The sequence below is a fragment of the Suricata suricatta genome, chromosome 5, assembly GCF_006229205.1.
Source record: "Suricata suricatta isolate VVHF042 chromosome 5, meerkat_22Aug2017_6uvM2_HiC, whole genome shotgun sequence".
Lineage (NCBI taxonomy): Eukaryota > Metazoa > Chordata > Mammalia > Carnivora > Herpestidae > Suricata > Suricata suricatta.
This window is the reverse complement of record NC_043704.1, coordinates 1,670,430-1,690,644: the sequence shown is the minus strand read 5'-3', so window position 1 is coordinate 1,690,644 and position 20,215 is coordinate 1,670,430. Positions and strand designations below refer to the sequence as shown.

Sequence of the window (20,215 nt, the reverse complement as noted above, 5' to 3'; positions counted from 1 at the left end):
GCCTTCGCGGGGGGGCCCCGGCGCCTCGGAGCCCCTGTGACCGCGCCCTGCCCCCGGCCAGCCCCCAGCCTCAAGGCGCACCTGCAGGTGGGAATCTCCTGGAACTTGACGAAGGTCTGCGCCGTGACATTCAGCTCGTAGATGACCGAGTTGATGACGTAGGAATCATTGCGCGCTTGCATTTCCACGTCGTAGCTGTGGCTGTTGGCCACGGCGAGGAAGACCCTCTCTCCGATGTGGAAAACTTCCCAGTCCGCGGCACCGAACGTCTGGGACAGAACAGGGGTGCAGAGGGCGTGCGTGAAGAGAGGCCCCGCGCTGCCACGGGGAGACCCCGCCCCCCCCTCCCGCAAACACGGCGGGACCCCGCTGCGCCACATGCGCCCGACGGGCGTGCGTCCCCGTCTGGCTTTGCCCGCTTTCCCAGCCTCGTGGCCACCACTCCTGTCCCGGCTGTGGGTGCCCAACTGTGCCCACACCCAAAGAGATCAGCTGTGCAAAGTGCTTCTTAGCCCCTGAGCCTCCCACTCCCCCATGCCCAGTACTGCCGTCCAGCTGCTGTAACACCTCTTCCAGGGAGCCCTCCCTGCTTCCTCCAGTCCTGGCGCGGAACTCGGGAGCAGCCTCTGGATACTTGTGTTTCTCACCACATGCTCTCCCTGGCCCAAGGCTTCCCTTGGACTCCACCCACAGCCCCATCTCTGGGCTCCCGTGCACACTGCTCCTCCATAAATCACGTATAGCGCTTGGGGGTGAGATGCACGTGGGGAACAGGACTGGACTTGGACACAAATGGCAGGCTGTGGAGCCTTTGCCCAGACCCCAGCTGCACGCGCTAATTCACATGTGGGGCCCACGGGGAGGAGGTCCACGTCCAGTTTATGGGCAGCATCTCAGGGATTATGGTGACGCACGTGTGCAGAGAAGGGGAGGCCTGGGGTCTGAGCCCTGGAGGGAGAGGGCGGGGGCAGAAATAAAGGAGACACCTTCCCGGGAAGACGGGGTGCCTGGGGAGAGGCCTTGGGCAACAGCCAGTGGTGGGGGTCGAGCAGGAGAGGGAGAACGTGGTCGCTCCCCGTGGCAGGGTCTGTGGCTGAGCCGTGGCAAGCGGAGACTGCCAGGCCCTCGGCTCCCATGTCAGCAGAAAGGGGGTCCTGGTGACCCGTCTGTCCCCACGGGCCGCTGAGGGCTGCAGGAGCTCTCTAGGGCCACGCTTTGCCTTGGGGTTGACTTTAAAGTTTGCCTCCTGGGGCACCTGGGGGGCTCAGTCAGTTGAGTGTCCGACTTCGGCTCAGGTCAGGATCTCACAGTTCATGGGTTCGAGCCCCGCATCAGGCTCTGTGCTGACAGCCTGGAGCCTGGAGCTGCTTTGGATTCTGTGTCTCCCTCTCTCTCTCTGCCCCTCCCCTGCTCGTGTCTGTCTCTCTCTTTCAGAAATAAATAAACATTAAAAAGTTTTTTAAAGTTTGCCTCCTAACGTCAGCTTCTGATGGGGGCAGAGGCTCTGACGCACCTGCCAAGAGCAACTGTAGACACGACTGTGCGTACAACTATCAGAAGGTTCTGGAGAGTGGCCACGGCAGGCAGAAACCCAGGGGCCATGACCCTGAAGGAAGGGAACCACGTCCACAAGGTGCATGTCTATCTGGGTTTTCCTCGGAGACTTGCCCCGGCCCCAGCGCAGGGGGCTGCGCTGGGTGGGTGCAGCAGGCACCCGGCTGGGTTCCCAAGGGCGGGTCTGGAGCCCCCAGAGTGTCCAGAAGCAGAAGGGGAATGCCCGAGAGAGGAGCGGGGCTCCGAAGGGGGACCCCCAATGTGGCCACGTTAACTCCTCTCGAGTCCTCGTCTGGCCCCAGAGCGGCGCACTTGGCCGAGCTCCCAGGCACCCACAGACCACTGTCTAGAGGCCAGAGCATAAGCAGAAAGCAAGCGTGACCTGTGATCAAGAGAAAAATCTGGACAGAAACGTACCAACGGTGCAAATATTGAAGCTGGTGGACGCAAACCACAATCCCCTGATGAGAGTCTGTAGGGAAGCGCAGTGAGCGGGGGGCGGGAGAGGGCCCCTGGGCCTCCAGAGGGGCCGCAGCGAGCCAGAGGAGAGCCGGCGGTGCTCATCCAAACTGAGGCACACAACGGGGAAAGAGGTGGTAGAAATCATGAACAGAACAGGGATAACGTAACGTGATCTAACGCACATCCCGCTGGACTTTCCAGAAGGAAAAGAGAATGAGGCAGAAGAAAGCATTTAAATTAAAAATTTCACAAATTTGATTAAAAACACCAAACCACAGATCCAAGATTAGAGACCCAACGCAGAATAAATACAGAAATCCACTCCCGGACACGCCGTATTCAGATCGCTGAAATAGGAGATGAGGCGAGAACCTTCCAGGCAGCCCGAGAAGACACACTCGAGGGGCCGGGCAGGGACAGCCCACCCCTGATGCCTGACTTCCCACCGGACGCCAGGGCTGCTCGGCATCGATGGAAAAATGTCCTCCAAGTAACTGAATGAAAAAACGTGAGCTCTGAATTCTGCAACTGGTGAAAATATCCTTTACAAATGAAAGTGAGGTAAACTCGATTTCAGACAGAAGTGACAGGACGATTGCCAGCAGCCCTGCTTTTCAGGAAATGCTGAAGGCCGCTGCCAGCGCTGAGGGCGGACCGCACAGGGGGCACGAGCGCCTGCTGCTCACAGGCGGAAGGGCGCTGGGAAGGTGAGCGCTGGGCGTATACACACAGCTGATGTTCACAGCAAAAATACTGGCAGATCATGGGCTCCTAAAGGAAGCACACACAGCACCCACATGTGCACATGCACATACATGCACACAATGCACACATGCAAGCACATATATGCATGCACACAGACACATGCACACATACATGCACAATGCACACAGTGCACACACGTACACGTGCACATGCACACAAGCACAACAAGCACATGCACGCAAAGCACATGTGCACATGTGCATGCACACAATGCACACATACATGCACATGTGCACATGCACACACACACGCACATCCTGTATGCACACACATGAATGCACACAATGCACACACACACATGCACATACACGAATGCACGTGCTGCACACAGGCACACATGCATGCACACCATGCACACACGCACATGTGCATGTGCACGCAGGCACATGCACATACCTGCACTCAGTGCTGCACATATGCACGCACACACATGTGCACACATGTGTGCCTGCACGTGCATGTATGTACACATGTGCACATGCACACATGTGCACAGGAGCTTGACGGACGGGTAGGGATAACATTCTGTTGTTAATGAGGCTACTGCTGCTACATATCAATAATGAAAAGTCGCTTTGGGGGTATGGCGGTGAGCACAGCTGGCTTCCAATAATGAAAGGCCAAAAAAAAGCTAAAATAAGGACAAAAGACATTTCACAAATGAAACTACAGAAAGCCAATAAACGCATGGAAATGTGCCCACTATCTTGAGTCCTCAGGAAATTACAACTTTAAACCACACAGAGACACCACTTCACACCCAGTGTGTAAAAGTGCTGACAAAAGCAAACGTTCCCCCTTCCTCTGGAATCCTCCGCGTGGCCAAAGTGGAGCCCAGGGGAGGCGCTGGCGTGTTCCGGGTGCACCTGCCCGGCGGCGTGGCCGCCGGGAGCCTCGGGAGGCAGAGCACGTGGGGGAGGAACACGCGAGAAGAAAGCATGGTGAAAGGCGGACGGTCTGCTCCCCCTTCCAAGGCTAACTTTCAGCTTTTCCAGACGCCAGTAAAGCTGGGACAGGACCAGAGAGCCAGGACCTGTGGCCAGAACCACCTCGGAGACAAGACAAAGGTTTGTTTTCAGTGTCTGGGTCAGCGTCTGAGGCACGTTGGTGGGGAGCCCCTGCCTCATGCATCTCGCCGGCCACCGTGGCCCCGGACACAGGGACACTCCTCATGTTTGGGGAGCGTCCTCGCCCCGCACATTTGGGAGTCACGGTCAGGGCCAGGGTCTAGGAGGATTCCCATTGCGTGGGCTAGGACTGACCCCGGGACGAGGGGATGCCCAGAGCCACACAGCGGGCAGGCTGGGGACCTGCTCCTCTGGGGACACTGCGTCCTGCCAGGGGCAGGTCGGCCGGGCCAGTGCTGGCCACACTGCAGGAGTATGCCTGTGACCTGAGCCCAGCGAGGCCACACATGCCTGCCCCTCCTTGGCACGTCTGTCACCTGCTTGGATGTCACTTTCCCCTCGTGCACATTTGGGATGTGCTGCGCAGTCCCGTCAGCCTCAGTGCCAACCCCAGCCATGGGACAAAGAAGAAACTCTGGCGGGATGTGGTGGCATTCTCTCCACAGCCACCAGAGGGGGCCGTTGCCCATCGTGACCCAGCCAACCCGGCCTCCGCTGCCCCTGCTTGGGCTCCTAGTCCTGCTGCTCGGAAACGGGTCTGGACCTGTCCTGAGGAGCAGAGACAGGTGAGTCTCAGCTACAAGACAAGGGGCCAGGGCCTGGCAGTCACAGACTCCCTGAGGGGCCGGGAGCCGGGCTGAGGCTTTCTTGGGGGAGTGTGTCCTGGCATCGCTATGGCTCCGTGAGGCAGCACGGCCTCCGTCCCTGGGCGACCGCACAGCGTCCACGGGGCTCCCAGGCACGGGGGGCTCCCGGATCCTCAGCACCATGCTCTCTGTGGCCGCCGCACGGGGCGCCTGCTGAGGACCCGCAGCAGAGCGGAGAGTGGCACGCGTGCGGCGCTGTGGGGTCAAGGAGGCCACGCAGGGGTCGTCAGAGCACTCACCACCCGCCCCTCACCTCGGGCTGCGGAAACCAGGTCACTGGGAAGCTACACACTTGTAAATGCACAAGTGTGCACACACACACGCACGCCTGCACACATAGGCACCTGTGCACACACACATGCACTCACAAACACATAGGCATGCACATGACTGTACACACGTGTACATGCACACTCACACCCATACAAACATGCACGTGTCTACACGTATGCACATGCATACATGTGTATAGGCACACACACAATGCACGCACACACTTGTGCACACATGCACACATGTGAAGGCACACGTATCTGTACACACGCACATACACAATGCACACACATGCACCGTGGACACACACTCATACACGTGTGTAGGCATATGCACATCTGCACACATGCACATACACAACACATGCACACACACTGTGCACACACACGCACACATGTGTAGGCATACACACATCCGCACATGTACACAATGCGTGCACACACACCCGTGCACACACATGCACGTATCTGCATGCACACAGGCACGTGTGCACACCGGCAGTATGAGCAGCTGGAGCTGCTCTGAGGACAGGCTCCCACAGTCCCCAGGGCCTCCGTCCAGCACCACACTACGTGGCCCTCAGCCTGCTCACCCGCCTTCAGTCCTGGCTCAGAGGGGCGCACAGATGGGGGCTGACGTGGGGCTGTGGAGGGGAGGGGCTCTGGGGCATGGGGAGGAGAGGTCCCCGGGAGGACGGCGGGCGAGGGTGTGGCTGGCGGCGGTGAGGCTGGGAGGAGCACGCGGGCCTGTGGTTTCGAGGGCTCGCCTCCGTGTGCCCACCTGCACAGGGGCACCGGCCCCAGCAAGTAGGGGGCGCCTCGTCCAATCGGATTTCAGATGAACGAGTTTTCAGTCCGCGTGTATCCCACGCATGACTTGGGACAGGATTTTACACAAAGATTATTCATTGTTTACCCGAATTCAAACTGAGCGAGGCATCCTGCCTTACATGTGGGCAGAGGGTGAGACCCAGGCGAGGCCTCCCTGGTCACAGCCATTGGCCGTCAGCGACCCCCCCTCCCCACACAGGGCTGCCGGAGACTGCGCTCTCGGCCGGAGGCCCGGCTCCCCCAGCTCAGAAGTGAGGGTGGGGGCGGTCTCCGCCGGGGGCCGCGCCAGCCTGGGCGCTGGGCGTGTGGGCCTGGGGCCTCATGTCAGGCGGCTCCTGGATTCTAGGCACATCAGGGACTCATCAGAGAAGAAATTCCCACATCAAACAGCTCTGCCAAAGCCTGCCTGGCACCAGGCGAGGCACCCAGGCACCTGCTGGGCTGGGCGGCCCCTCCCTCCCTCCTTCTGAGTGGAATTTCCCCAGCGCCCTGTCCCGAGGGCCCCCAGCAGGGAGCCTGGCGGGCCGCCCACACACCTCGCGGGGATAATGGCACTTTGGGGGACTCGGCAGCCAGGTGCACCTGGAGCCGCTGACAGGCTCCCTCAAGGATGGGGTGGGCGCCCCGGAATAAGAGGATCAGCTGCCCCCAGAGGCCCTGGGGTGTTGGCTTCAAAGAGCAGAAAATCAGGGTCAGGGAGTGCCTGGGGGGCAGGCAGGCAGGCAGCTCCCCCAAAAGGCCCTGGGGGGACGCTGCTACCCTCGTGGCACCGCAGTTAGCCAAAGTGGGTGCGGGCCCCACCCCCCAAGCTGCCTGGGCCTCGGAAGCCCCTGCCAGGGCCGTCCTGCAGCGCCGACCACCAGGGGGCGCTCTCACGGGACCCTCCTCCGGTAGGGCTCCGAACCCAGTGCCCTCCCTGTCTTCCAGTTCCTTCCTGGACACTTTCTGGTGGCACCTAAGTTTCTGACAAGCCCCCAGCCTCACCTCCTGCCCCGCACACCCGCACCTCTGCCCGCCCTGCACGTCACACCCTCTCCCCCGGGGGTCCTGCGGGCACTCAGCTGGCCCCTCATGCTCTCGCCGCTCATTTCTGCCAGCGGCACATGGATCAGCCCCACCTCCAACGTCCAGACCCCGCCTTGTTAGCGGCTTGCCTCTCCCCTCCATTCGGGTCCACACCCGAAGACCGTGAGCCCGGGCCTGCCGCTGGAGGCTGGGGTTTCCTTCCCGGGAGGCTCACCCCTTCCCGGGCACACCCAGCTCCAGCCTCCTTTGAACTAAGGCGATGGGCCAAAGTCATAGGAGCCTTGGTCTCTGCCAGCTTGAGGAAGGTTCTAGAAGTCCTGGTGGGAGAGGTGGGGAGACGTAGGGGTGGGGGTGGGGAATGTGCCCAGGGGAGCAGCCAGCCTCCCCCTTGAACCAGCCAGAGACCCCACAGCCCTGGGACGCCGCCGGCTCCCTCCCGGCACACCCGTGGCCCAGCGGCCTCCCTAACGCCCCCCGCATCCCACGTCAGGCCGGTGCCTCCCCAAGGGCCCCCTCGAGGTCAGCCCCTCTGCACACGCACACGCCTCCAAAGCTCACGGTCACAAAAGATGTTACAAAACTCCAAACCAAACCGTAAACACACAAAGACATCGCCAGGCCTAAAAGGACTTAAACGTGATGTGAAAAATGTTGGCAAAACATGAAAGTGAGACTTTGTGGGTTTGAGGTGTGGTCAAGGCACGAGGCTTGTGGGGTGCGGAGGAAGGCCTCCGGGCCGGGCGCGGGGTTGCGGGCGCCTGCCGGCCTGGGTGGTGGCGGCGTCCCCACAGCTCCGGCTGCCGGGACAGCTCCGGCCTGGGCACAGATGCTGCCCAAAAATGCAGTGTGGCCGCCCCCACCCCCCAGGCCGGCTTGCACAGGGCCACCTGCGTCGCTGAGGACGGAGTCCTGAAACCCCGTTCTGGGAGCGCCTCCCTTCTGCCTTCTAAGACGGTGGTGCGTCTGCTGGGCAGAGCCCAGAGCCTCGTCCTGACCCCGCTGTGATAGAGCCGGGGGAGGGGGGGTGTCAGAGGGACGAGCCCCCCGCCCAGGTGGGGAGACACGTGTCCCCAGTCCCTTCCAGGCCCCACCCCAGTGATGGATGTGCTGGCCCTTCCATGCACCCCCCCCCGTGTTCCCAGCTGCATCCCCTCACTTCCCAGCCTCAGTGTTCTCAGCTGTGAAGTGGATCCGAGGTGGAAGCAGGAGCCAGTAAATGCAGCCGCAGACCTCCCTTCAGATACTTCCGTAAACGGCAGAGGGCTTTTCCAAAGAGGAGGCAGGAAAGGTGCCCCGTGGAAGTCCCAGTTTCTGCGTGAGGCTGCCAGGAAGGGGGAAAACGTGCCCCGAGCAGAGGGTGCACCAGCCATCTTGTTGGGGAGCCCCAGGCTGCCTGTGGCCAGGACAGAGCCGCCCCTGCCTGGGGGTGTGGCTGACTGTCCCCCAGAAGGGGTCCTGGGGAGACAGACCCCTCTGATTCCTGGTGCCAGGTGCGGGCGTGTGCTCCTCACGCCCACTGCGGGTCTAGGATGAAGACACGGCCCCAACCCCCTTCCACCTGCCCGTGTCCCTCCACTAACGAGCCCCCGCACACGCGCTCAGGGTCGGACCCCAGACCACGCCCCTAGACTTCATCCACAGGATGACTCTGGAATCGAGACACCACTGTCCACATTTCTAGTGTGCTGCCCATGTGCCCCTGTCACTCTGGCAGCGCCTAGGGCCAGGCTGAGCTCACACCCTGCCCGGGGCTTGTGGTGGGAGGAGCCCGGGCCACCCCTGGGGACCGTCCCCACGTGCAGTCTGAAAGGTGCCAGCTCTGCCCACGGCTTCCCGCACACACGCCCCCCGGGGGCTGCCCGCAGTGGCAGTTGGACGGGACGCTGACAGCTGCTCCTTCCGGAATCCATCCCGCTTCCCTCTTTTTCCTTTCCGGGGAAGGAAGCCCCCATCTCTGCACATGGCCGTGTCTTCCAGCCTCTTGCTGTCCCCCGACCCCGGAGCTGTCCCCCGCTGGCTTATGGGCGCCGCGCCTGCAACACCAGCCCCGGGAATCTACCTGCGGTCATGCCTCCATCCTGTCTCCATGCTGTCCAGCCCGCTGTCCAGCCCCCTGTCCACGGCGTCCTCCTCTTTCCCTAATCTCCCATCCTGGGCCCTCCCACCTGTGCCTCTGGGCACTGGTGCTCATTCTAGAACTTTCCTTGTCCACCATCTTTGGTTAGAGCCACCAGTTCTGATTCTGATCTCCTGTGTCTGGGGTGACTCCTGTGTTTGCGGGGTGCACACCTCAAGGGCAGCACCTTCCCCCACTTTTCCCAGCATCCCAGGCAGCTGTACCGGCTTCTGTGACCAGCGCCGGCCAGGGGTGGCTTCCCACAGAGGAGACCGAATCCTTGAACTTTACTTTCTTCCTTTTCATCTGAAACCCACCCCAGTGCCACCTCCAGGCTTGTCCGAGATGGAACAGGGCATGTGGAATGTTCTAGACTGCCTCCAGTCACTGCAGCCTCTCTGCACGGGTGCTGGTCTCAAGGTAGGGGCTGCTTAGCAAAGCCTGCCTGCCCTTCCCAGTCCCCACTGGGGGGTGGAGCCACCACGTGTTCCATGTCCCCTGCTCCGTTCCGTCACCACCGACCTCAGGCCGCAGGCATCGCCCACACAGGATGCCTTTCGGGGGTGTCCAATGCCAAAGGAGTCACCCCCCCGAGGCTCAGAAGACCCTCAAAGCAGGTCTGCTGGGCGAATGAGGGGACAGGAAAACCAGGAATGGAATGTTCTGGAAGGGTCCAGGACATTCTCAAGGAGTCACATTGGTAGTGCATCCTCTCCATTATTCCAGGAGGTAGAGAGGGAATCCTCACAGTTCCATCGGGAAAACGGATGGGCAGTCAGCCCCAGGCCCCTGACCTGAGACAGGCCAGCGTGCGACACCCACCCCCTGCGCTGGCTCTCTGTGACCCGGGGCACGGGAGCGGGGACCAGGGCCGGCACGGGCGGCTCCCCCGGCGCCCAGCGCTGCCCTGTCCTGATGCATACGTCTGCCGCACATGCCCGGAAGCAGCCACAGGACACTTGTGGCCTGAAGGAGAAGTGGGCAGCGCTGCCCCGGGGGCCCGAGGCCTGCTGAGCCCCCGGCGCTGCCCAGGGGAGCTCCGTGCCAGAGGGTGCCCTTGGGCCACATTCCAGCCTGGGCGCTAAGCGGGGAGGTGGCTGGGGAGGCGGGTGCGGCCGGAGGGTCCTGGCCCCTCGGTCAGGCCCACGCGGCAGGGCAGGCGTGGGACACAGGCCTCGGCAGGCGCCTTACCAGGAAGGCCTGGAACAGCCGGAAGGAGCCGAACAGCCAGACGTACAGGTGGGAGTGCACCCTGGTGGACGTGCCGTTGAAGGCGTTGGCCACCGCCAGGAAGGAGTAGGGCCCCGCGGTGAAGAACTCCCAGTCATAGGCGCCTGACGTGGCGATGGTCTGGTTGGCCTCGAAGAGTCGCGTCCCCGGGTTCCACTTGTAGATGACGCTGTCGATGTTGTGGTTGTCCCCTGCCACCAAGCAGCCGCGTTGGCGGAGGGAGGCGGCCTTGGCGGAGCCCTGGCCTGCTGGGACCTGCCGCAGGCTGGGGGCGGGGGCTGTCCCGTGCTTCGAGGCCTCGGGTCGCTGGGCACGCTCCCTGCTCGCCCCACACTCCCTGCCCCTGTGCCCAGAGGGAACCTCCCTGGCCCCCACCTTTGGCAGCCCTGGACCCGTCCCCTGCAGCCCTCTGTCCGGGAGATGGGGCCCCAGCCCCCCAGCCTCACCGCTCACACTTCCCTCTGCTCTCACTGTCCCCCACAGGTCAGGCCTTCGCACTTCCTGACCCCCTGCTTCGAGGCCCCCTCCCCACATCATGCTCCCTGGAGCCCCCTGGCTGGGCCAGCCTCTCCAGGAGCACTCACTTCCCTGGAGAGCACCGGACAGCAGGCCCTGGGGTCCCCCTGCCATGAGCACCTCCCCAGGCCCCCACCTGTCTCCCCAGCGGGTTGTGGGCAGAGCTGCCCTGGACCCTGTCCTTGGGAGTTACAGACAGGACGGGCTGCTGTGGTCACTCAGGTGTGGCTGACCCAGAAACCAGGCCCCCAGCCTCTGCCAGCCCTGTCCCCACCTCCCACTGCACCCACTGCGTCACCGAGTCTGTGCAGAAGGCACCAGCCTGGGCTCGGGGGAACAAGGTCCCCCATCCGTCCAGCGAGTCGCCTCTGCCGGCCAGAACCCAGTCCACCGTCCCTCCGGGGGGCACACAGCTTACCTTCAGGCCCCTCCCAGTCCCCTCCTCTGGGAAGGTTAGTTAGTTAGTTAGTCAGTTAGTCAGTTAGTTGGGTGGTCAGTTTCGGATGTGGCCGTCTGTGTAGCCGGTGGCCCACGTTTCTGTCACCACGCTCCCAAGGGCAGGCACCCACAGGGACTGCCTGGAATCAGGCCGGGGGTGGCGGATCGTACCGTGTTAATGAGGGGAGATTAGCCCTGCAGGTGAGTCAGCCCCGCCCAGGCTTCCTTCCTGGGGTGGGGGGCCCGCAGCCTACCTTCCCTGTGGTTGGCCACGGCCAGGAAGTGCTCCCCGGCCAGCTCGAAGGCTTCCCAGTCCCGGGCGCTGTGGGTGGGGACCCTCTGGTACGGCGTGAACCTCAGCTTCCGCTGGCTCCATTTGTAAATGACAGAGAACTCCTGACCCTTTTCATTTGGTTCAAAATTAGCCACAGCCAGGAAGGTCTGAAAGACAGGCGCCGGACACGCGGTTCTTGTCGCCCGTGCAAGGGGCCCGGGCGAGGGGCCCGGGCTGAGTCGTCTGAGCACCCGCGCCTCTGTCCACCGGCCCCTGTCTCTCCAGATCGGTCAGTCACCTTCAAGACCCTTACACGAGTCCGCATTCGTCAGCCTGCTGTCTCCGTTTCTACCTCCAGCGCCAGGAACGGCTCTGCACGGAATTGGGCCCCGTCTCTCAGGTGAGCGAAACACCCCGTCAAGCCCTCCTCCCGCACGAAGCACGGGGTGTCACACCGGGTCAGACCCGCCAGTGCCCGGCGGGACCGGAGGCAAGCCGGCTCAGCGTGCCGGCTGCGTCTGCTCAGCCCAAGCACGTGTGCGCTCCGTAAGCCGGGCACCTGCTTGGGCGAAGTGTTTTTCTCACCTTCCTGACATTTCCTTGATGTGAAGTTAATATTTCTTAGGGGCGGGGGCGGGGGGCTCAGACGGTTGATTTCAGCTCCGGTCATGATGTCTTGGTGGTGGGATCGAGCCCTGCATGGGGCTCAGCGCTGACCGTGTGGAGCCTGCGGGGGAGTCTCTGTCTCTCTCTGCCCCTCCCTGCTCATGCCCTCGCTCTCTCATAAATTTAAAAAAATTTGCATTTTTATAATGAAAATGTCATCCACCAAAAGGCCAGAGCGCTAGTCTCTCGGGCGCCACACTGGACCCGGAGCACGGCTGGGCCACGCCAGGCGGTGACCCTCAGGTCTGCCCGGTCTGCTGGCTGTTCCGTCGTCAGGGTGGGCCCAGTGGGGGCGGGGCCGCGCGGGGCCCATTGGCGCAGAGCGTGTCGGAGCCGGGTCGGAAGTGCCCGTGCTGGGGGCACGCATCAGACCCGTCGCCGTGCCCTCTGCTCCATCCAGCCCTGGCTGGGAGGGGGCCGCCCGAAAGGGACTTGCACCAGCACCCTTCGGGCCCGTCTCCCTCCGTTTGGACACCGCGTGTCCTCAGGGTCTGCAGTGAGTCAGGCCCGCAGTTGTCCCCAAGCTGAGATGACTTCCGCGGGGCTGACCAGCCCGTCTAAGGAGCCCACAAGCTCTCAGCTTAGTCACGAAGGGTCTCAGCATGGTCCCGTCCTCTGTTGTGTAGGAGGCCAATCAGACTTCACATTTTGGATTTAGAGACCCCCCTCCGTGTGTGACCTTATAAAGCCACTTAGAACCTGAGTAGGACTTTGAACCCACGAGGAATACTTTCCCCGTATTATCTGTGGAAGAGCCCCAGCCTTTGGACCCGGGGTCTCTCCAGGGGAAGAAGGAGGGAGAAGTCGCCGAGGGCAGACTTGCCTTTTTCCCGATGGTGAAGTGTCTCCAGGACTGTGCCTGGTGCGTGGGGATGTTCTGGTAGGAGGCGAACCTGCCGTCGGTCCACTTGTAGATGGCGGACGTGGCTCTGCGGCCGGCGGCGGCGACGAAGAGGCCGGCCTCGGGGATGGCGAAGACCTCGAGGCCCAGCGTCTCCGAGTTGGTGAACAGGCTCTGGTGCTCTTCCACGTAGTCCAGCTTTTCCCTGGCTGCTGATGGAGACGGGCTGAGGGCCTCGCGGGCCGGCCGCCGCCAGCCGGCCTGGGAGCGCGGCCCCCGGGCCCCGAGCCGTGACCCCACAGCATCGGCCAGTGTCAGCGCCATTTGCCTGGGGTGCATTTCACCCTCCTAGACAGGCCGTCAGAGGAGCCCGCACGGGTTTTAGGGTCTATGCGGCGCCCGGCGACGCTGACGGGGTGAAGCTGAGAGGTCGCGACCTCGTTAGGCATTTCCCACGCCCGCCGCTCCTACACAAGGCTGTGCCCTAACGTGGACCAGGCAGTGGGTCAACGGCCAAGTGCAGCCGGGTCCTGTGGCCTTCCAGAGCGCCCTGGGCATCTCGCCCCCTGGCCCCACGCGGGAAGGCGCTGCCGAGAGGTCCCAGGGACACAACATCCATCCAGGCTCCTGGCACCATCTGCAGCCTCTGCGACCCGGGCAGACTCGGCACGAGGGGGCTGTCCCCTTGACGGGGACTGGACGCGGACGAGGGGAGGGGTGCCGAGCCCTGCTCCCTCCTGCCCTGCCCAGGAGGAGGCACGTCGCCAGGCTGGCTGTGCAGGCCTGCTGCCCGGGTTCCTCCCTATTCCCAAGGGACGCTGGCTCCAAGAAGCAGCCCCAGGTCCCCAAGCCCCCCGAGCCGTGCTGCCCGCTCACCTGCCAACACGGAGACCCACTCACTGCCCACACACAGGAACAGCCCCCTCCGGCTGGCATCGAACCAGAACTGGGCATCCTCCATTTTGGTGCATGGAGGCCGGGACCCCAGAGTCACCTTCATGTCGGTTTCTGGGGGGAACAAGGAAGGGGTGTGTCCAGGGAACATGCTCTGTGTAGGACGACCCTGGTCCCACCTTTGTCTTTCGGGGGGGGGGGGGTCGTGAGGACACAGGGGTCTCTGTCACGGCCTGCACCCCCCGGGAGCTTCCGGCCGGCCTCGCTGCCCACCCCACTCCAGCCCGGTGACCCCCGCTGCGCTCACCGCTCAGACGCGTCCCTCTCTGGCATCAGCTCATCTACGCCTGAGTTTTGCCTACTTGCGCGGCGCTTGACCCCATCACTTCTGGTGTCACGCCTCATTTCGAGGCGAGCCCCACATCCGCCGCTGCCGCTCGGAGGATTTACAGCGACATGGGCGCTGTAGCCGAGCCGAGGCCCGCCCCCTGACCCGGGCCGCCCGCACCGACGCGGCGCCCAGCGGAGGCCAGGGCAGCACTCCTGCAGCCCGCCCCGGTGTCCCGCGCTGAACGGGACACACGTATGGAATTCCTGCGCAGCGTATGGTGCGTGGGGGGTGTGGCCTACTAAACCGCACGTGACGTCACCCTCGGAAGATTCAAGCCTCTACTAAATGCCAAATGCCAGGGACCCTCTGGGCTGCGGAGGCATGGACAATTAAATGTTTCTCTCACAGTGTGGGGTCCCTGCTGGGGCTGGGGGCTTAGGTGCCTGTCAGAGAGGGATGGGGGTAAAGACCCCAAATACTGCTCTGGGGGCAAAACAGGCAGCAGGTGGAAGGAAGTCAGAAGGCTCAAGAGAAGGAAGACGAGGTCAGGGAACTGTACTGGGCGTCCCAAGCAGGGCCAGCCTCGATGGCGGCTCCTGGGCGAGACCCTTGGGGGAAGGGTGGGCGTGTCTGACGGGCCTGTCTGCGTCAGGCCAGTCCCTTTGTCAGTTTGATAGTCACCTTCCTGTCTCTGTTACCAGGTGACAAGGCTCTTGGGGTCTGCCATCAGTGAGGGGGACCTACTAACCATAGGGGTATTTCAGCACCTCATTATCTTCTGGCTTCCCCAAGGGGCCCTGCAGGAGCAGGGGGAGGGACAGCACAGCCAGCTCGGGGCTCCTGCAGGGACAGAGCCTCGTGGTGGCATCGGAACCGGGCAGCAAGACCAGCTGCCTCACCAGGCCCTGCAGAGAGACGGACAGCATGCTCAGAACCCCACCGCTAGAGCACCTGGACCCCGGGGCTCGGCCTGCTCGGACTCGGGGGGAGGCATGGGAGTGGGGATGGAGGCTCTAGCCACCCCAAGAGCCAGGAGAGAAGAGTCTGCTCATTGGGTGGGTGTGGGGAGCCCTGGGAGCAATGGGGGAGGACCATACAGTGTCCTGAGGTAACAGCCATGGAAGGGGTGTTCCTGCGAACCAGCCTGGAGTGTCTGAGCTGCATTTCTCATCCATCCATCTGTCCATCTGTCTGTCCATCCACCCATATGTCCATCCATCACCCATCCATCCACCCACCCTTCCATTCATCCATCCATTACTCATCCATCCATCCATCTACCCATCCATCCATCTTCCATATGTCCAATCATCACTCATCCATCCACCCATCCATCCCTCATCCATCCATCCATATGTCCATCCATCCATATGTCCATCCATCACCCATCCATCCATCTACCCATCCATCATTCTTCCATATGTCCAATCATCACTCGTCCATCCATCCACAAATCCATCCATCCATCCATCCATCCATCACCCATTCATCCACCCACCCATCTATTCATCCATCCATTACTCATCCATCCATCCATCCATCCATCCATCACTCTTCCATATGTCCACTCATCACTCGTCCATGCATCCACCCATCCATCCCTCATCTATCCATCCATATGTCCATCCATCCATATGTCCATCCACCCATCCGTATGTCCATCCATCCATCCAAGCATGCCATCCACAAATGTTCACCAAGCACCCATTATGTGTCAAGCATGGGTTCAGACACTGGACACGGCATGGAATGAGGTCCCCCACCTGCACTCTATGGGAGGGACAGGCAATGAGCAAGCCCACGGATGGTCTGAGGGTGGTCAAGGCCATGGAGGAAAGACATCCAGGGGAAGGGGCTGTGTGGGAGGCTCATCTTCTCCATAAGGGAAGGTCTCCATGGAAGGGGACATGCGGCGGGGCCCTGAGGGCACAGGGTGTGGTCTGTGGTGACAGTGGGGGACGAGCATGCCAGAAGGAGGGAATGGTGAGTGAAAAGGGCCTGTGGTAGACTGTGCCTCGCAAGTGTGGGGCCCCACATACCCCAGCGCTCCCTGCTCCCGTGTGGCCCACGCTGACCTGTCAAGTCAGAGTGTGAGGACACTGGGCCTGTGGTGACGGCCCCTCTGGGAGCAGTGCCGTTGGGAGGCTGGACGGGCAGCCCTTTCTGTACTCACGGTGAACAGGCCTTTGGTCCTCTTCCTGCTGCCAATGAAGAATCGGGCCCCTCGCACCGAGAGGGTGGCCGGGAAGCGCACGTCAGCCATTCTGAAAACATCCGAGGGTGGCGTTAGGGCCATGGGAGAGCGTGTCACAGCCCATGTGTGTAGGAAAGCACAGGGGAAACTGCACGAGGGTCTCAGCTTCCGGGGCGGCCGTAACGAACACTGCATGCTGGGGGCTTCCGGAGGCCGGAGGCCGCGCCCAGGACGCCGCGGGGCCCCCCCGCAGGCTCTCAGGAAGGCTGCTCTCCCCTCATCCAGCCCCTGGCCTTCTGGTATTCCCTGGCTTGGAGCCGCGTCACCCTTCTGCCTGTCTTCACAGGGCCTTCTCTGTGCCTCAACTTAACTAGATGACACCTGCAAAGACGCTGTCCCCAAGCAAAGTGCCGTCCCAGGGCTCTGGTGGATATGAATTTGAGGAATGCTCTTTCCCCAGGACAAGAGTCTTCTGCAAAAGTATGGCTGCTGAGGTGTCTGTTCAGTGGTTCCTGCATCTCTCTGGAACCTCTAGTGGCTCCTACCGGCACTGAGTCCCCAGCCTGCCCACCCTCTACCACGCCTGTGGGGGAACAGATGGTGTCTGGGCGGGAGGGGGGCCTCACTGATGACCTGCGAGGTGTTGGAAGATGAGGCCGGAGCTGGGTCTGGAGGTGGAGGTGGAGGCTGTGCCCCGAGGGCGGGAGAGAATGTGGAGGGGAAGTCCTGACTGGAGCCTCTGGGGTAGACGAGCCAGGCATCTCCCCCCGTGAGAACACCTGCTCCTTCCAGGCTGGCATCAGGCTGCAGCTGGCCGGCGAGGCCGGTTCCTGAGCCATCCCAGAATCCCTCGTGCTCCGTCCATGGCACCCACGAGGCCTGTGAAGCCCGACCCCCAGGCCCCGGGGTCCCCCTTGGCCACCACTGGCTGCAGCCATGGCTCCTCCCCTCCCCTTCCTTGGCCCCCTGGGCCTCCTCATCACAGAGGGGCCCCCCTGCTGGGTCCCCACTGTCTTCACCCTGGGAAAGGCCCTGGTGCACTTGGGAGCAGAGGGGCACTCGTGGCAGACGGATTTAAACAAAGTGTACAATGTCAAGGAATCTTTTTATTATGGAATAAGTTTCATAGTAACAAAGCAAAGTAAGATTCTACCTCTGAAAGTAATATTTGGAATAATGATCGATTTTAATGTAAAGCGGACAACTTGTGATTTATAGGAGTCACCAGCCCCACTGAGCCAGGACGGAAGCGCAGGGTGACGTGGGTCATCACGACCTGGTGGGACCGTGGGGACCCACACTGCCCAGTCCAGCCTGTGACCAGGCCACGGCGAGCACGGCGGACACAGTCAGGCTTCTGAATACCCGGGGCTCGCTGAGGCTGCTGAAGGGCTACTCTGCATGTTTACTCAGAGTTTTAGGGACTAGTCACTCATCCCGGACAGGCAAACCCGGTCTTAGGTCAGACGACGTGTTGAAAATCACAAAGCAGGAGCCGGGCTCCAGTCAGGCTCCACCAGGCTCTGGTGCCTGACCTCTTTGTGACCTTCCTCGGCGCCCTTCCTGCCGGTGACGGCACTCTGCAGGGCACAGTGCCCCAGTCAAGTCCAATCTACCCAGCCTGGGGGCCTGCACCTGCCCCCACCCACTGGGGCCTGTCTGGAGGACAGCTTTGGTCCCTGACCCTGCAGTCCTGCTTCAGGGATGGCACCCAAGGATTCTTCACCTGCAAGCCTGAGCCCACGCCACCCGAGACAGCCGCCCCGCCCCGCGGGCCTGGACCCGCCTTGCACCACAGTGCACGGTGCCACTCAGCCCTCCCCGGGCCCTGGCTACCTACATGTCCACGGGGAGGCCGCAGTCCGTGGTGAGGGAAAAGGATCCTTCAGACACGGCCAAGACCAGCGTGTGCCATTGGTTGTCCATCAGAGAGGGACCGCGGAAGGTCACTCGGGTTTGCCAGGCGCCTGCCCTGTCCCGGCTGAGGAACAGGAAGTGCAACCTGGTGGGCGAGTACCGCAGCCCCAGCAGCAGGGCATCCTGCTCCTCCGCCACCACGGTGAACAGGTATTCATTCTTCTGCAAGAGAGGGCGGGGCAGGTGAGGGCGGGGCAGAGGGCGGGGCATGCAAGGGCGGGGCAGGAGGCAGGACATGGCAGGCATGCGAGGGAGGGGCATGCGAGAGAGGGGCAGGGGAGGTGTGACAGGAGGACCTAGCTCCTGGGTCACTGCAGTGACCAAGGTCTGTGATAAACCAAGTCACTGCTCAGACCCGGTAGCAGCGCAGGTGTGGGAAAAGCAGAAGCAAGCGCTGCTGAGGATGTGGGGGGATTGGAGCCCGTCTGCACTGGGGGCGGGGCTGCCAAAGGGCCCGGCTGCTCTTGAACCCAGGCCGGCAGTCCCTGGGCTTGCCCTGTGACCCAGCAAGCCCGCCGCTGAAGGCCGGCGGGACTGACAGCAGGGTCCCGGAGAGAGGCGCCCACTATCCGCACAGTGAAGTGTGGGAGCGGCTCCGGACGACGCGCTCTCTCCACGCCGCGGACCGCTTGCTCCTCGGCCTCACGAAGGACCTTCCGGCGACCACGTGCACGAGCCCACGGATCCCACGCGGACTGAAGTGAGCCGTCACCGAGGACAAACACTCACTTCTGTGAGACACCTCATCCAGTCACATTCAGACACAGAGCCCGGAGCAGGGGCGCCAGGGCTGGGGAGGGGGAGTCGGGCGGTTGGAAAAGTCGGGACGAGGTCTGCGGGATGGCCGCACGCACCGAATGCCACTGAAGTGGACACGGCGCGCTTCCCGTCATGTCTGTCTTAGTAAAATCCACGCGCCTTCGCCACCAAGGCCGTGACCCGGAAGCACCAGCGACACCGGCCGCACATCCCGTGGCGCATCCTTGATTGTCCGGAACTGTGGTTCAGGACCTGTTGCATCCCAGCCTAACACAGTCAAAGGGGCAACGACATGAGGGTGACCAGCCAGGCGCCAGAGCGGGCATGGAAACACTGGCCTGTGATTTCTGCAGCAACCTCGGCCACATACACTGTGACCAGACCCGTGGGGGAGTGGGGGTGAGGCGTGGAAGCCACACCCTCAAATAAGGACAGAATCCTCACGTGGTGATGGTGGGACATGAGCAGGTGGCCAGGAAGGAGCACTGACCTCGCAGCCACCGCACCTGCTGGGACAGGAATCCCCACATCCCCCTCTTCTGCCCTTGGGCACCTGGTCAAAGCCAGAGCTTCTGGGCTAGGGCTGAGTCCCCCCCACCCCGCGGCCCCGCCCACAGGACGGAGGCCCCGCCTCTGGGGCTGCTCAGTCCCTCCCTCCCAGAAATGTTCCTGCCTGGAGGAGACCACATCTGGACGAAACCCTGGGATCCCCGCTCCCGCATGGGGGTCAGATGAGAGGACACAGATCGGCCGGGGAAGTGAGTTTATTGGGGTGCCCGCGGAGGTGCTGACAGGTCGGAGGTGGAGGCCAAGTGACCCGAGCAGAGAAAGTGGGGGGAAGGACAGGGGACCCAGAGCAGGGGCAGGCGCCTCCTGGGAGCAGAGCCCTGGGGTCAGCGTTCCTGGGAGGCAGGAGGTCAAGGTCGGGTCAGGAGAGGGCACACGTGGGGGACCCCGTCCTGGGTGGGGGCAGCCCCCTAACACAGGTCAGGACCGGACTGTGGGCTGGCCGGGAGGACCCCAGCCCCCTGGTGGATCTGAGCCCAGCTGGCCTGGGGGGGGCGTGTCCCTCAGCAGCAGGACTTCTGGGCCGAGGCGGGCACGCAGCAGGCGGGGCGGGGGCACAGGGGGCGGCAGAGCAGGGACACGCAGGAGGAGGGTCTGCAGCAGGAGGGGGCTGAGCAGGGGCTGGACCCGGAGCACACAGGGGTGCAGCAGACGGGCTTGCAGCACACAGGGGTGCAACAGATGGGCTTGCAGCACACAGGGGTGCAGCAGACGGGCTTGCAGCAGACAGGGGTGCAGCAGGCTCCCTGGCAGGGGGAGGAGGTGCAGCAGGAGGGCTGGCAGCAGGA

At 62.6% G+C, this 20,215-nt stretch overlaps 1 protein-coding gene across 1 annotated transcript in view; it reads right to left on the bottom strand.

Annotated features, from left to right (window-relative positions):
* The window catches only part of TSPEAR (thrombospondin type laminin G domain and EAR repeats), a 68,000-nt gene that overhangs the window by 5,370 nt on the left and 42,415 nt on the right, over nucleotides 1-20,215 (bottom strand). The window contains exons 11-18 of the mRNA XM_029940603.1: nucleotides 18,025-18,263; nucleotides 16,164-16,254; nucleotides 14,739-14,895; nucleotides 13,642-13,773; nucleotides 12,748-12,974; nucleotides 11,239-11,425; nucleotides 9,992-10,221; nucleotides 82-269 (exon numbers count right to left, since the gene is read on the bottom strand). Coding sequence (XP_029796463.1) covers nucleotides 82-269; nucleotides 9,992-10,221; nucleotides 11,239-11,425; nucleotides 12,748-12,974; nucleotides 13,642-13,773; nucleotides 14,739-14,895; nucleotides 16,164-16,254; nucleotides 18,025-18,263 — 1,451 coding nt within the window. The remainder of the gene's footprint in view (nucleotides 1-81; nucleotides 270-9,991; nucleotides 10,222-11,238; nucleotides 11,426-12,747; nucleotides 12,975-13,641; nucleotides 13,774-14,738; nucleotides 14,896-16,163; nucleotides 16,255-18,024; nucleotides 18,264-20,215) is intronic.